This window comes from Rhinolophus sinicus, chromosome 15 (assembly GCF_057876585.1).
Source record: "Rhinolophus sinicus isolate RSI-liver-muscle chromosome 15, RSI-T2T, whole genome shotgun sequence".
Taxonomy (NCBI): domain Eukaryota; kingdom Metazoa; phylum Chordata; class Mammalia; order Chiroptera; family Rhinolophidae; genus Rhinolophus; species Rhinolophus sinicus.
Window position 1 is genome coordinate 73,555,239 of NC_142515.1, and position 11,683 is coordinate 73,566,921.

Genomic DNA, 11,683 nt, shown 5'->3' on the forward strand with positions numbered 1-11,683 from the left:
ATTCACCATCCAAAGTGTGCATTATAGTGGCATTTAGTACATTCACAGGGTTGTGCACTTACCACCTCTCTAGCTCCAGAACCTTCCATCACCCAAAAGGAAACCTCATTCCCGTTAGCAGTCACCCCCACCTACTCCCCAGCCCCTGCAACCATGAACCCACGTCCTGTCTGTGGATGTGCCTGTTCTGGACATTTCCCATAAGTGGAATCACACACTGTGTGTCTGGCTTCTCTCATGAGCACCGTGTGTACAAGGTCCGTCCACATTGTAGCGAGTGTTAGCGCCTCCCTCCTTTTACCGAGTGACACTCCAGTGGGTAGATGGGCTACATCTTGTGTATCTTTTCATCTGTCAGAGAGTTCCCACTTTTTGGCCGATGTGGACATGCGTGTACAGGTTTTGTGTGGTCAGTGTTTTCATCTTGTTCCACATAGGAGTGGAATTGCTGGGTCAGAGCGTAACTGCAGCCCGTCACTGCTCTCCCTGCCCCCTTTACCCATAGCCTGAGCCCATTAGCTAGAGCCATTCTTTAGGACCCAAGTCAGACATCTGTCCCTCCCCTTATCAGACCCTTCTGGTGGCTGTCCCCCATGCCCACACCCTGAGCAGGTCACTCCCCGCTCTGCACACTGCTTCTCACACACGTGCCCTCTCCCTGCCGCATACCCTCAGCATGTTCTGTGGCCTGTGGCCCCTCCCCAGTGTTCAGCCGCTGGCCGTCTCAGGTGACAGTGTGCTCTCTCCACAGAGAAGCACCCCCAGCCCTGTGCCGCAGGCACGAGAGTCATCGTCCACACTTGAGAAGCAGATGGGTGCTAATGCCCACAGTTCTGGGAGCAAAGGCCTCGCCCTGGCCCCCGCAGGTGAGAGTGATCCTCCGACTTCCCCCAGGGGCCAGGCCGGAGGTGCAAGTGAGGCCCCCAGAGATGCTGGGCTGGGTTCAGAGCCTGACTCCTCCTGGCTGTTGGGTCTGCGCTGAGTCAGGGCAGTCGTCCCTGCTGGCGGCAGCAGCACAGCATTGCTTGAACCTGTGGCTGGCATCCGGATGTGGACGTGCTCGGTCTGGCTGTATTCCAGCCTATGTGGCTGACTGGGTGGCATGGTGGCTGTCCTTGTCAAACCACTGTGGGCGCCTGGACTGCTCCATTTCTGGCTGGTTCTGGTTTTCAGAGAGCGCCAATTCTTGGCACATGTATGTGTTGACACGGGGCCAGGGGCACTATGGCTCTGCAGCCGAGTGGGTCTCTGTCACAGCTGCTCAGCTCTGATATGACAGCCCGTGGGCAGGTGGTGGGCCTGTTCCAATACAGGCCGGGCTGCAGTTTGCCCACCTGCGTGAGCACATGGCCTATTTGGAAATTATTTTCCTAGGCATAAAGAGTGACTTGCACAAGCCAGTACTGAGACTAGGTCCTTCCCTGGTCTCCTGGTGCCCCACTACTCCAACACTGGGGCACAGCTTTGCAGCAGGCGACATAACCAAGTTCTGGGCAAGAGACAAATTATCAGTTGGACACCACCCAGGTTTTTGAGCGTCTGGGGAGGCCCCCTAGAGAGGGGTTGGGGTGGGGAGTTGGGGACCGGCTCCAGGGCTTCCGATGGTGCCACACCCAAACATGGGAAGGAGCTCCCCGCACCTGGGCACTGTCATGCCAGCCCAAGGGCACCTGCCTTGTCCCTCTGTGCCATCTCTGGTGGCAACCACAACATGGAGGGTGGTTCTCAGGGCCTGAGCGTCCTCACCAGTTCCACCCCAGGTAGCGCCATCTTCAGCCAGTCTGAGCATCCTCTCCTGGGACTCGCTCCCCTGAGAAACAGTGTTCTTCTTGACAGGCTTCTCCTACACCGGTTCAGTGGCCATCAGCGGGGCCCTGGCAGGCAGCCCGGTCCCGCTTGCTCCTGGAGCCGAGCCCCCCGCCTTTGACGAGTCCTCTAGCTCGGGGAGCCTCTTCGCCACCATGGGATCCCGCAGCTCGACCCCACAGCATCCCCCACTGCTGGCACAGCCCCGGAACTCTGGCCCGGCCTCACCTGCCCACCAGCTGTGCGCCAGTCCCCGGCTGGGCACCGCCCAGGGCCCGCTCCCTGATGCCAGCAAAGGGGACCTTCCCTCCGAGGCTGGCTTCTCAGATCCAGAGAGCGAGGCCAAGCGGAGGGCCATCTTCAGCATCTCGGCCGGCACCAGCAGCACCAAACAGTCGCCTTCCAACAAGCATAGCCCTCTGCCCCCGGGCACCCGCGGGGACAGCAGCCAGAGTCACGGGCAGGACAGCCGTAAGCGGGGCAGGAGGAAGCGGGCGTCGGCAGGGACCCCCAGCCTGAGCTCGGGCGTGTCCCCTAAGCGTCGGGCGCTGCCGTCCGTCGCCAGCCTCTTCACGCAGTCTTCAGGATCCCCGCTCAACCTCAACTCCATGGTAAGTAAGGCCAGGAAGGGGCAGCCTTCCCTCCAGGCCGGCCCACACGCAGCAGAGAGCAGGGGGCGGGCTTCCCGGTTCCCGGGGCTCAGCCCACCAGAAGGCTCTGGGCAGCAGGGACCTAAGCACAGCCCGTGGGGTTGGTGTGTGTGGCTGTTGACAGGGTTGTGCTATCTGTGCTGCTCTCTCAGGTCAACAACATCAACCAGCCTTTGGAAATCACGGCCATCTCATCCCCCGAGAGCTCCCTGAAGAGCTCTCCTGTCCCTTACCAGGACAACGACCAGCCACCCGTGCTCAAGAAAGAGAAGCCCCTCAACCAGACCAACGGAGCCCACTATTCCCCACTGACCTCGGATGAGGAGCCGGGCTCTGAGGACGAGCCGGGCAGTGCCAGGTGAGGGGCTGGGCTGGGCTGGGCAGTGGGCACGGCAGGGCTCTGACGGACAGGTCCTCGTGGTCAGGCGTGACCCCCGAGGGCAGGCAGCTTCCCCTTGCCGACTGTGGGTGGATGCAGGGGTCCTTAACAATCCCTCCCCTCGCCCTGCCCCAGCCCCTGGCCCCTACCTTCTGCTTTCTGTCTGTGAATCTGACTCCTCTGGGGGCTTCCTGGGAGTGTGATCACACAGTGTTTGTCCATCTGTGACTGGCTGATGTCACTGAGCATAATGTTCTCAGGGTCCGTCCACTCTGTAGCAGGTGTCAGTGTTTTTCCTTTCTAAGACTGAGTAATATTCTGTCGTGTGGATGGACCACGTTGTGTTTCTGTGTCATCCATCCACGGACACGCGGGTTGCTTCCAGTTTTAGCTACTGTGGACCGTGCTGCTGTGCACTCACAGACATGTTTGTCTCTGTTTCCCTCATCCTGAGTGGTGGAGTTGCTGGGTCTGTGTTTAACTTTGTGAGGAGCTGCCTCCCTGTGTTCCACGGTGGCCACTTGCTGCACGTCCCCACCAGCCGCGCTCCTGCGGCTCCTCCCCATGTCGCGGGCCTGCTTCTGTCCTGTAGTGTAACAGCTGCTCTTGTGGGTGTGGAGCGGAGTGAAGTGTCGTGGTCCTGGCTTCCATCTCCCTGACCACCAGTGGTGTTGAGTGTCACTTCACGTGTCATCTGTGTCAGCTCAGGTCCTTGGTCCCCTCTGTCCTTGGGTGTCCTTTGCTGCTATTGAGTTATGAGAGTGCTTTATGTGTTTCTAGATCCGTGACCCCGTACAGACATACGGCGTGTGAATGTTTCCTCCCCTCTGGGCTGTCTATTCACTCTCTTGCTGGTGTCCTTTGAAGCACAGAAGTGTCACATTTTCATGAAGTCCCATTCTTTTGTGTTGTCTTTTGTTGCCTACGCTTGCGGTGTCTTGTCAACGTTATTTCTTTCTGTTCCTCATCCACATACGCACATTGCATTTTAGAACTTGCACGTGGATGCTCTCCACTTGTGTTGGGCACATCCAACTTAGCAATTTCCGAATTCTTTCAGAAGCTCTCCTATGCCTGGCGGTCATAGTGTCCTTTGGGACGGACTGCACAGCACTGATACAACGCACACTACTTATAATCGTGCTGCTACAAATCCCGGCCACTGCAGCGTCCTGCATGCTGTGTGTCATGTGCACCACAGCAGGCACACGTGGTCTTCAATAGCGTGAGAGAAGTGAGCGGAGTCGGCCCGTAGGGACAGTGTGTCTCTGTATATGTGGAGATGGAGGTCCTGTCTCTTCTGCAGTGGCTGAGCCTTCAGCCCTGTCTCCCACCAGAGGTAGCTTTGTGCTAGCGCTGGGGCTGCGCACAGGTGTGAGGGGCGCCAGGGTCTGCCCGGCCTCCTGGGCAGCTCGGTGCACACGTGCCACTCTCCGCATCACGTGGATTTCAAACAGTCACCATCCGTTTTTTTTCTCGATAGAATTGAGAGAAAAATTGCCACGATCTCCTTGGAAAGTAAATCTCCTCCGAAAACCTTGGAAAATGGTGAGTAACAGTGCTCCCATCGCTTGACCCCCCGGTGCTAAATGACACAGCCCCCGGATAGCAGTGACGCCCAGGCTCAACCCACTGCCGACCTATGAGGGGACCACACCAGGCTTCTAGAATTGCCTCTGGGGGACGTTGGGTACCGCCTGGCCACCTCCCCTGGGCAGACAGCGCTGTCAGAAGGGCCGTCCCCAGGACAGGACAGGCTCAGTGCTGCAGGGCTCCATGTCCTCGGTTGCGGGGGCAACGAGTCTGTTTCCTTCCTGGTTAGATGGGCCAGAGCCTGATTTCTGTGCTGGCCCGCCACACAGCTGCGTCTGTCCTCGCCTTCTCTTGCAGTCCCACCCTCACCACATGCAGGGCCAGCACGACCTCCCAGGACAGGCCCACGTGGACCTAAGTGCTCTTCTCTGGCTGGAAGGGCATCTGAGCCATGGTGGTCTGAGCCCATGCAGCTCCCTCCTGGACCCCCTCACAGAGCCCACACCACAGCTCCTGCCCCACTCGGCCCCTCGGAGGCATCCAGGCCTCAGCCCCTGCATTTCCTTGTCAGGTGGTGGCCTGGTGGGAAGAAAGTCAATGCCCGCCAGCGAGCCTGTCAACAGCAGCAAGTGGAAGGCCACCTTCTCGCCTATCTCCGACCTCGGCCTGGCCAAGGCCACTGACACCCCATTGCAGGCCAGCTCTGCTCTGAGCCAGAACTCCCTATTTGCTTTCCGGCCTGCCCTGGAGGAGCCCGGCTCGGCCGACACCAAGCTGGCTGCCCACCCCAGGAAGAGCTTTCCCGGTGCCCTGTCAGGGGCCGGTGGGCTGAGCCCAAGCAGCAACCCTCCCAACGGCTTCGCCTTCAGTGGGGGCCTGGCCACTGACCTCAGTTTACACAGCTTCAATGATGGTGCTTCTCTCTCCCACAAGGCCCCCGAGACGGCCAGCCTGGGCACCCCTTTGAGCTTTCCCGCCCCGCGGGGCAAGGAGGGCGGCACAGAGCCCAGCACCTTTGTGAACAAGAGGCAGCTGGATGGACTGGGAGGCCCGAAGGGCGAGGGGGGCAAGAGCAGGGAGGCAGACCTGGGCCTGCCCTCTTGCACACCCACGGACAAGGCCTCGCTGGCACATATCAAGGCGGGCAAGGGCCGGGACCGCGAGCCTGACTTCAAGAATGGCCACAACCTCTTCATTTCCGCCGCCACCGTGCCCCCCGGGGGCCTCCTCAGTGGCCCGGGCCTTGCCACGGCAGCATCTTCGGCGGGCAGCGTGGCCCCCTCTGCCCAGACACACCGGCCCTTCCTGGGCACCTTCGCCCCCGGCCCGCAGTTCTCCCTGGGCCCCGTGTCCCTGCAGGCCAACCTGGGCTCATCCGTGCTGCAGTCTCTGTTCAGCTCTGTGCCGGCCGCCGCCGGCCTGGTGCACGTCTCGTCTGCTGCGACCAGACTGACCAACTCACACGCCATGGGCAGCTTTTCCTCCGGGGTGGCAGGCGGCGCAGTTGGAGGTAGGCAGGAGCACATCTTTCTCGGCTGCCTAGGGTTCCGCGAGACCTGCTCGGGGGTCCGAGACGCCAAGCCGCAAGCCATCATCGCGGCCTCTTGGACCACTGGGTTTAATCACTACTGCTTTACAGGTTCCCTTCCAGAGCCCCCTAAGGGTCGAGAGGCTATGCCTGCGTGTCCTCTTGTGCCCACTTTGCACCCACCACCTCGTTCCTTTTCATAAAATGCAGATGTGACTGTCACATGGGCAGAGCACTTGCGCGTGAGTCGGCCTGGCAGGCTCTGGTTATGACAGCATCTCATACCTTCAGGAGAGCTGGCACCGAGACTAGAGCTTTCCTGCCTGCCCGGGAAAGTCACCATCAGACCTGACACACAGCCCATGGGCTTTGGGCGGCTTTGGGGGCTGGCACTAGGAAGAGTGGCCACAGTGCCTGCCGCAAGAGGGCTCCGTGTAGGGTGGAGTGGGGCCTCGAACTGGGCCCTCTGTGGTCTCAGACCACTGCTGCAGGCCCCTTGCTGGGCACAGGCAAGGGAGATGCTCACAGCTGGGACACCGTGCGGCCTGCCTGAGGGGTTGTGGCCGTCCTGCAGGCAAGTTTCACCTGGCCACCTGCACCCTGCCTACTGCTTTGCCCCTGCACCTGCGTGCACGCGGAGCTGCGACTGCTGTCCCTTTTGCGTGTGTCGCATCGCTTGCCTGGAGAATGCCACCTGTTGAAGCTGAGTTTTTCTCTCCTGTTTGCAGGTGTCTTTAACCACGCGGTGCCTTCCGCCTCCGCTCATCCGTTTGGAGCCAGTTTCGGCAGCGGGGCTGCGTGTCGCAGCGCCACGCTGAGCTTAACCCCGCTGCAGGCGGTGGCCAGCACCCCCGCCTCTTCCTTTCAGGCCCCGCCCTCCATGGAGCCGAGGCTGCCCCTACCCCCGCCTGCTCCGCCCCTGGGCCGGCCCCCTGCGGGGCCACCCACCCTCCACGCGCCCCCTCCTCCTAACGCCGCCTTGCCTCCCGTTCCCGCGCTGCTCCCCGCTAACTCTGAGCCCGCGCTCCTGCAGAACCTGGCGCCCCTCCCTGCTAACCAAGCTTTCTTACCCGCCTCCTCTGCCGCCTCTCTGCCTCCTGCTAACGCCTCTCTGTCCATCAAGCTCGCCTCCCTCCCGCACAAGGCCTCCCGCCCCTCCTTCACGGTGCACCACCAGCCCCTGCCTGGGCTGACCCTGGCCCAGGCTGCTCCTGTGATCCCACAGGCCAGCTCCACGGGGCCATCCGCTGTGTGGGTTTCCCTTGGCATGCCGCCTCCTTGTGCCGCGCGCCTTGCGGGGGTTAAGCCGCGATAAAGACCTTGCTTAGCTAGCAGTTCTGTTATGTAAGGTAAGGCTAGAGCCAACCAGGTGGCCCATATGAGAAACTCAACTGTCCTTCCTTTCGCAGAGAATAGATGGGCCCACAGGACTGCGCAGAGGCCTGGGGACCGAGGCTGCTTTGCCTTGGCTGAAGGGTGGAGACTTGGGGTTCTGAGAAGTGCAAAGGAAACATAAGCGCAGGGTGGGAAGGGAGACTGTGGCGGCCGTGCCCATAGGCCGCTGAGGGCTGCCTGAGTGCCAGCACAGAGCTAGGAGGGGTGTGACTGGCCCTTGCCGCCCACCTGGACCTTCACACTAGGTCCCAGTAGCACTCCTGCCCAGGGGCGCAGCACATCAGGAAGGCCCCACGGGCCTGCAGGCTGGAAGCTGCATTCAGTCTTGCAGGGAGGGGACCAGGAGGAAGTGCGGGCGTCCGGCTGTGGGCCCCAGCTCAGTGTTGCCGCCGCTCTCCAGCTGTTGGTCTCTGGTGGTCAGGGACCGGGGCAGCCCCAGTGGGGCCATGGGGCAGCTCAGAAGCCCACCTTGCTGTCTGTCCACTGTTGTGCCTCTCTCAGCCTGTTTACTTAACCACACGTTGGGTGCATTTAAGGCCCGTGGTACTTGATGGGCCTTTAGAAGACAGTTGTGTGTTATGCTCCTTGGCTAGAGGTCCCTGCTGGCAGGCCCCCACCCACATGCCCTGGGGGCTGTTGGGCAACAGGAAGGGCTGCCTGGCAGGTGGGCGGTGCTCCTCCGGCCTCCAGGGAACTGGACCCGTGCAATTTGAGTGTCAGTGTGGAGTCAGTGGACAGCAGTGTAGGAAGGGCCCGCCTTTGGGAATGGGATGAGGAATGTGGCCGTGAGGCCTTCGGGAGGGCCCTAGTCCACTGCTCCGCTGTGAGGGCGGTAGGGAGCTGGGCCCTGGGACAGCTGATCCAGCCACTGCTGGGTGCCACCTGGCATCCCCTGGGGAAAGGGCCTTCTTGGGCAAGTCTACCGCTATGGGCGAGTGCTTGAGGAACAGAAGCCGGGCACTGACTGGGCACTGCAGGCTAGGCGTCAGGTCTGTCTGCCATCCTCAGCCCTTTGCATGTGTTTAAGTGGAAGTAGACGTGAGGCCGCAGGAGTCTGACGACCTCCCAGTCAGGGCATGGGTCTGGGGATGGGCTGTGCCTTGGTCCCATTGGAAAAGCCTGGAAGGTAGGTTGGCAGTGGCTCACAGAGGCCTCACGCCATCAGAGAAGGGCACGGTGGCCAGGACTGGCTGGAAGAGGTCAGGGCTGTGCACGCGGAAGCATTTGGGCATCGGGCCCCCAACCCAGTCTGGCCCGCAGTGGACACCTACCTTCTATCCGCCCAGCATAAGAGGTCTCCCTGGGCTGGATGGCGACACCTCACTCCGGGATATGCACACCTGTCAGTGGGGGGCTGCTCACAGGACCCCCTGAGCAGTGCCTAGCTGGTGGTGACCAGAGAGGGTCTCGGGTTCCAAGATTGCCAGGGAGTGGGGGAGGCCAGGACCCAGAGCCCCATGCGGGCCTTGGGACTGTGACCTCCCACCTCTGACTGGGCCAGGGGAATGGCATGAGAGTGTCTGCGACAACCACATTCTGTCCACCCATCTGTCCATCTGTAGGCTTTGCTTCCCCGGTCTGGGGACATGTGGGCTGCTCTGAGTGAAACACTAACGCTGTGCTGCCTTTCCTCCCGTGCCGGTCTCTGCAGGTAACTAGGATTTCTACCTCAACGGCGACACCTGTGCGAGGACAGGTGGGCCACAGGAACGGCAGCCAACCACCGGACAGCGGGACAGACCGAGGACGAGGCTGTGCCGTGAGTCCACGCTGCACAGATATGCAGGAGATGCTGGGCCTGGCTCCAGCGTATACTGTTGATAGTTTTAGATAAAGTATTTATCGTTTTTTAAAAAGTATAAACAATTTTGACTTATTTTATTCCACCGAAGTCATAAAGGCAACCTATTGAGAAATGTAAATACTATATATGAGAGGATCTATATAAAGACCTGGACCCGACAGACTGGCCGCCCGCGGAGACCCCGACAGCCGGCCCGGTGCTATCTCACCGCCAGGCCTCGCCGCCTCCACGTTCTCTTGGTGCTGACTCGAGGTTGACCAACGCCAAAACCAGTCCTTGCTGCGCCCTCCCCGTCATCCTGCGCTCTCCCGTACCAAAGGCACACCTGTCTTCAGGTCAAGGGTGGTTCACTCAGTTTCTGATGTCCCTCAGAAAAGCCCCTCTCCCCCATCACTGTGAACACTCCCGGCCAGACTGTCAGCCCTGGATCCTGGGACAGCTCCTTTGGTGTGTGGTGTGAGACGCGGGCGAGCGGTGGGCTCCCTGATGCTGCAGGAGGAGGCTGCTGTGAATGGTGCTTGTAGGGGGGTCTGGTACCTGTCGTCGCGTGTGTCACGGAGCTGCTGGGAAACAAGTGCTTTACTTTGTACGTGCTGTCTTGGACTCGGGCTCACGCAGCCCAGCAAGGCGTGTGGCCGCCGGCCGGGGCATGTGGCAGGTCAGCCGTGGGTGCCTGGTGTGTCTGTACAGAAGAGAGTCACACTGACGAGTGACAGTATTTTATAGAGATGTGATGAAAATTTATAAATTTCATAGACTTGACTTTGTTTATTTTTAGATCGTATAATGCACAGTAAACTTAAAAGGGAGAAAGAAAAGTGAGGGGGGAAACCTTTTTATTTATTCAAGTGCACACAAGTGGCGTTGGCCCAGGGCCAAGCAACCCTTGTCCCTCTGCTCAGCCTGTGCCACTGCTCCATGTCTCCATTGGCCCTCCAACCCCGCAGCTGGGGTGACACCTGCCCCCACTGGAGTAGCCTCCATGGTGCTTGGGAACCAGTTCCCCGGGGTGGGCTGGCAGGGCAGAGGTGGGCTTCGCAGGAAGGCAGGAGAGCTGTTGCCGATGCTTCCAGAGGCTGCTAGTAGGGTTCTCAGGTCCCTCTAGCGCAGCTGTCTGTGACTAGTTCTGGACCCTGTGTTGTCTGCGGAGTCCCTGAAAGGGCAAGTCCAGAAGCCCTCAGGACCCCATTGTGTGAGCTCCAGAAAGGGCTGAGCAGGTGCAGTCAGAGCTTTGGCCTCAGGTGCTTGACCCCAGGAGGTGGCACCCCCCCAAGGAACAAAGAAGTCCTTTTTCTAAAGGTGGGGCTGTGCAAAGGGATTTGACCTGTTCCTGGAGAAAAGGCCTGAGCTCCGCCTTCCCCAGCCTGGCCAGCAGGGGCTTCCGCCAGGCCCCTGCCTCCTGATCCCTGGGGGCAAGGCAGGCCTTGGCAGATGGGAGGAGGGGGGTGGAGGGCAGGGGGGGGCGGGGGCCTGGGAGAGCCCTGCCTCCTGTGTGCCCTGGGGTGGTGCCTGGCCCAGAGCAAATCCAGGCTGAAGATGGTGCTTGGTCAGGTTCTTGGAACCGGCTGCCCTGTAACTGCTGCCCTGGCTCCCTTCCCTGCCGGTCAGTGCACGAAGGTGCTGTGCTCACCCCAAACCCCATATCCCCCCACTCCCTTGTCAGGAGCACAGGGCCCCCTAAAAAGCTGCAAGGCTGACAGTAGCAAAGTCACAGCACGTGGCGAGTCCCTAGTCTGGAACTAAGCAACCGTTCTCAACAGTGCTTCTTTTCCAGCCTGAGGTCCTCATGTGGACTTCATACTGACATGCCATATCTGCCCCACAGCAGTTAGCACTGGGGGTCTCCTTTCTGTGCCCGCGCTCAGCCCCCAGGCCCTCCTGACCAGGAGATCGATCAGCCACTATTGGCTGCCAGGGAGGGGAGGCCGCATGGCCCTGTGGGGAGCAGGGTCTGGTCTCTGTGCAGAGACTCGGTGCTGCTGTGACTGTGGGCAACTTCAGGGAAGCCCAGGGCTGCGAGGGCGCTTTGCTCAGGAAACCTAAGTCGGACGACCCTCCCAGTCAGGAGGAGCCAGCCTTCCCTTCCAGCTATGACTCGTGATTTATTTAAGACCCACTCACCCCTTTATTTATCCACGCCATCTGCAGTAGGAGACTGTTTTCTTGTCCTTTTACCACCACCCGCCACCCCTGCCATCATTCCCATTCAGTCTCAACCTTGACTATTAACTCAGATGGGGCCCTGCCTGCTTTGTGGTTCTGGTAGACTGTTTCAGATGGGGGTGCTGGTGTGGCCTTCTTTCCCGACGGGAATCCCACTGCACTCTGATTTCCATCTCTAGACTGTAATAAAAGACTTGTTTTCACTTGAACTTGGTCTGCTGGCATTTCTTCCTGGTTACCACACAGTGAGACCTTAGCCTTGAGGGCCCAAGTACAGAGGACGGTCACTCCCAACAGGCCCCACGGGCTCCTGAAAGCAACCGCTGTGACTAGCAGACTGCAAGTGCCCACCTGAGGGAGGCCCAGCCCCTGCAGGGCTTACACCTGACGAGGTCCAGCACCCCAAGGACAGCCCTTTTGATGAA

General features: G+C 60.2%; 1 protein-coding gene across 7 annotated transcripts in view; it reads left to right on the forward strand.

Moving 5' to 3' along the window:
- Window positions 1–11,467, forward strand: part of DOT1L (DOT1 like histone lysine methyltransferase) — a 54,273-nt gene extending 42,806 nt beyond the window's left edge. For 5 of the 7 annotated variants that reach the window (XM_088792209.1, XM_088792211.1, XM_088792212.1 and 2 more), the window contains 6 exons: window positions 752–866; window positions 1,837–2,417; window positions 2,609–2,814; window positions 4,319–4,383; window positions 4,940–5,878; window positions 6,625–11,467. In XM_088792209.1, coding sequence (XP_088648335.1) covers window positions 752–866; window positions 1,837–2,417; window positions 2,609–2,814; window positions 4,319–4,383; window positions 4,940–5,878; window positions 6,625–7,211 — 2,493 coding nt within the window. In that variant the 3' untranslated portion in view covers window positions 7,212–11,467. The remainder of the gene's footprint in view (window positions 1–751; window positions 867–1,836; window positions 2,418–2,608; window positions 2,815–4,318; window positions 4,384–4,939; window positions 5,879–6,624) is intronic. The other 2 variants (XM_074337497.2, XM_074337499.2) reach the window with 2 other exon arrangements.
- Window positions 11,468–11,683: the final 216 nt, after the last annotated feature.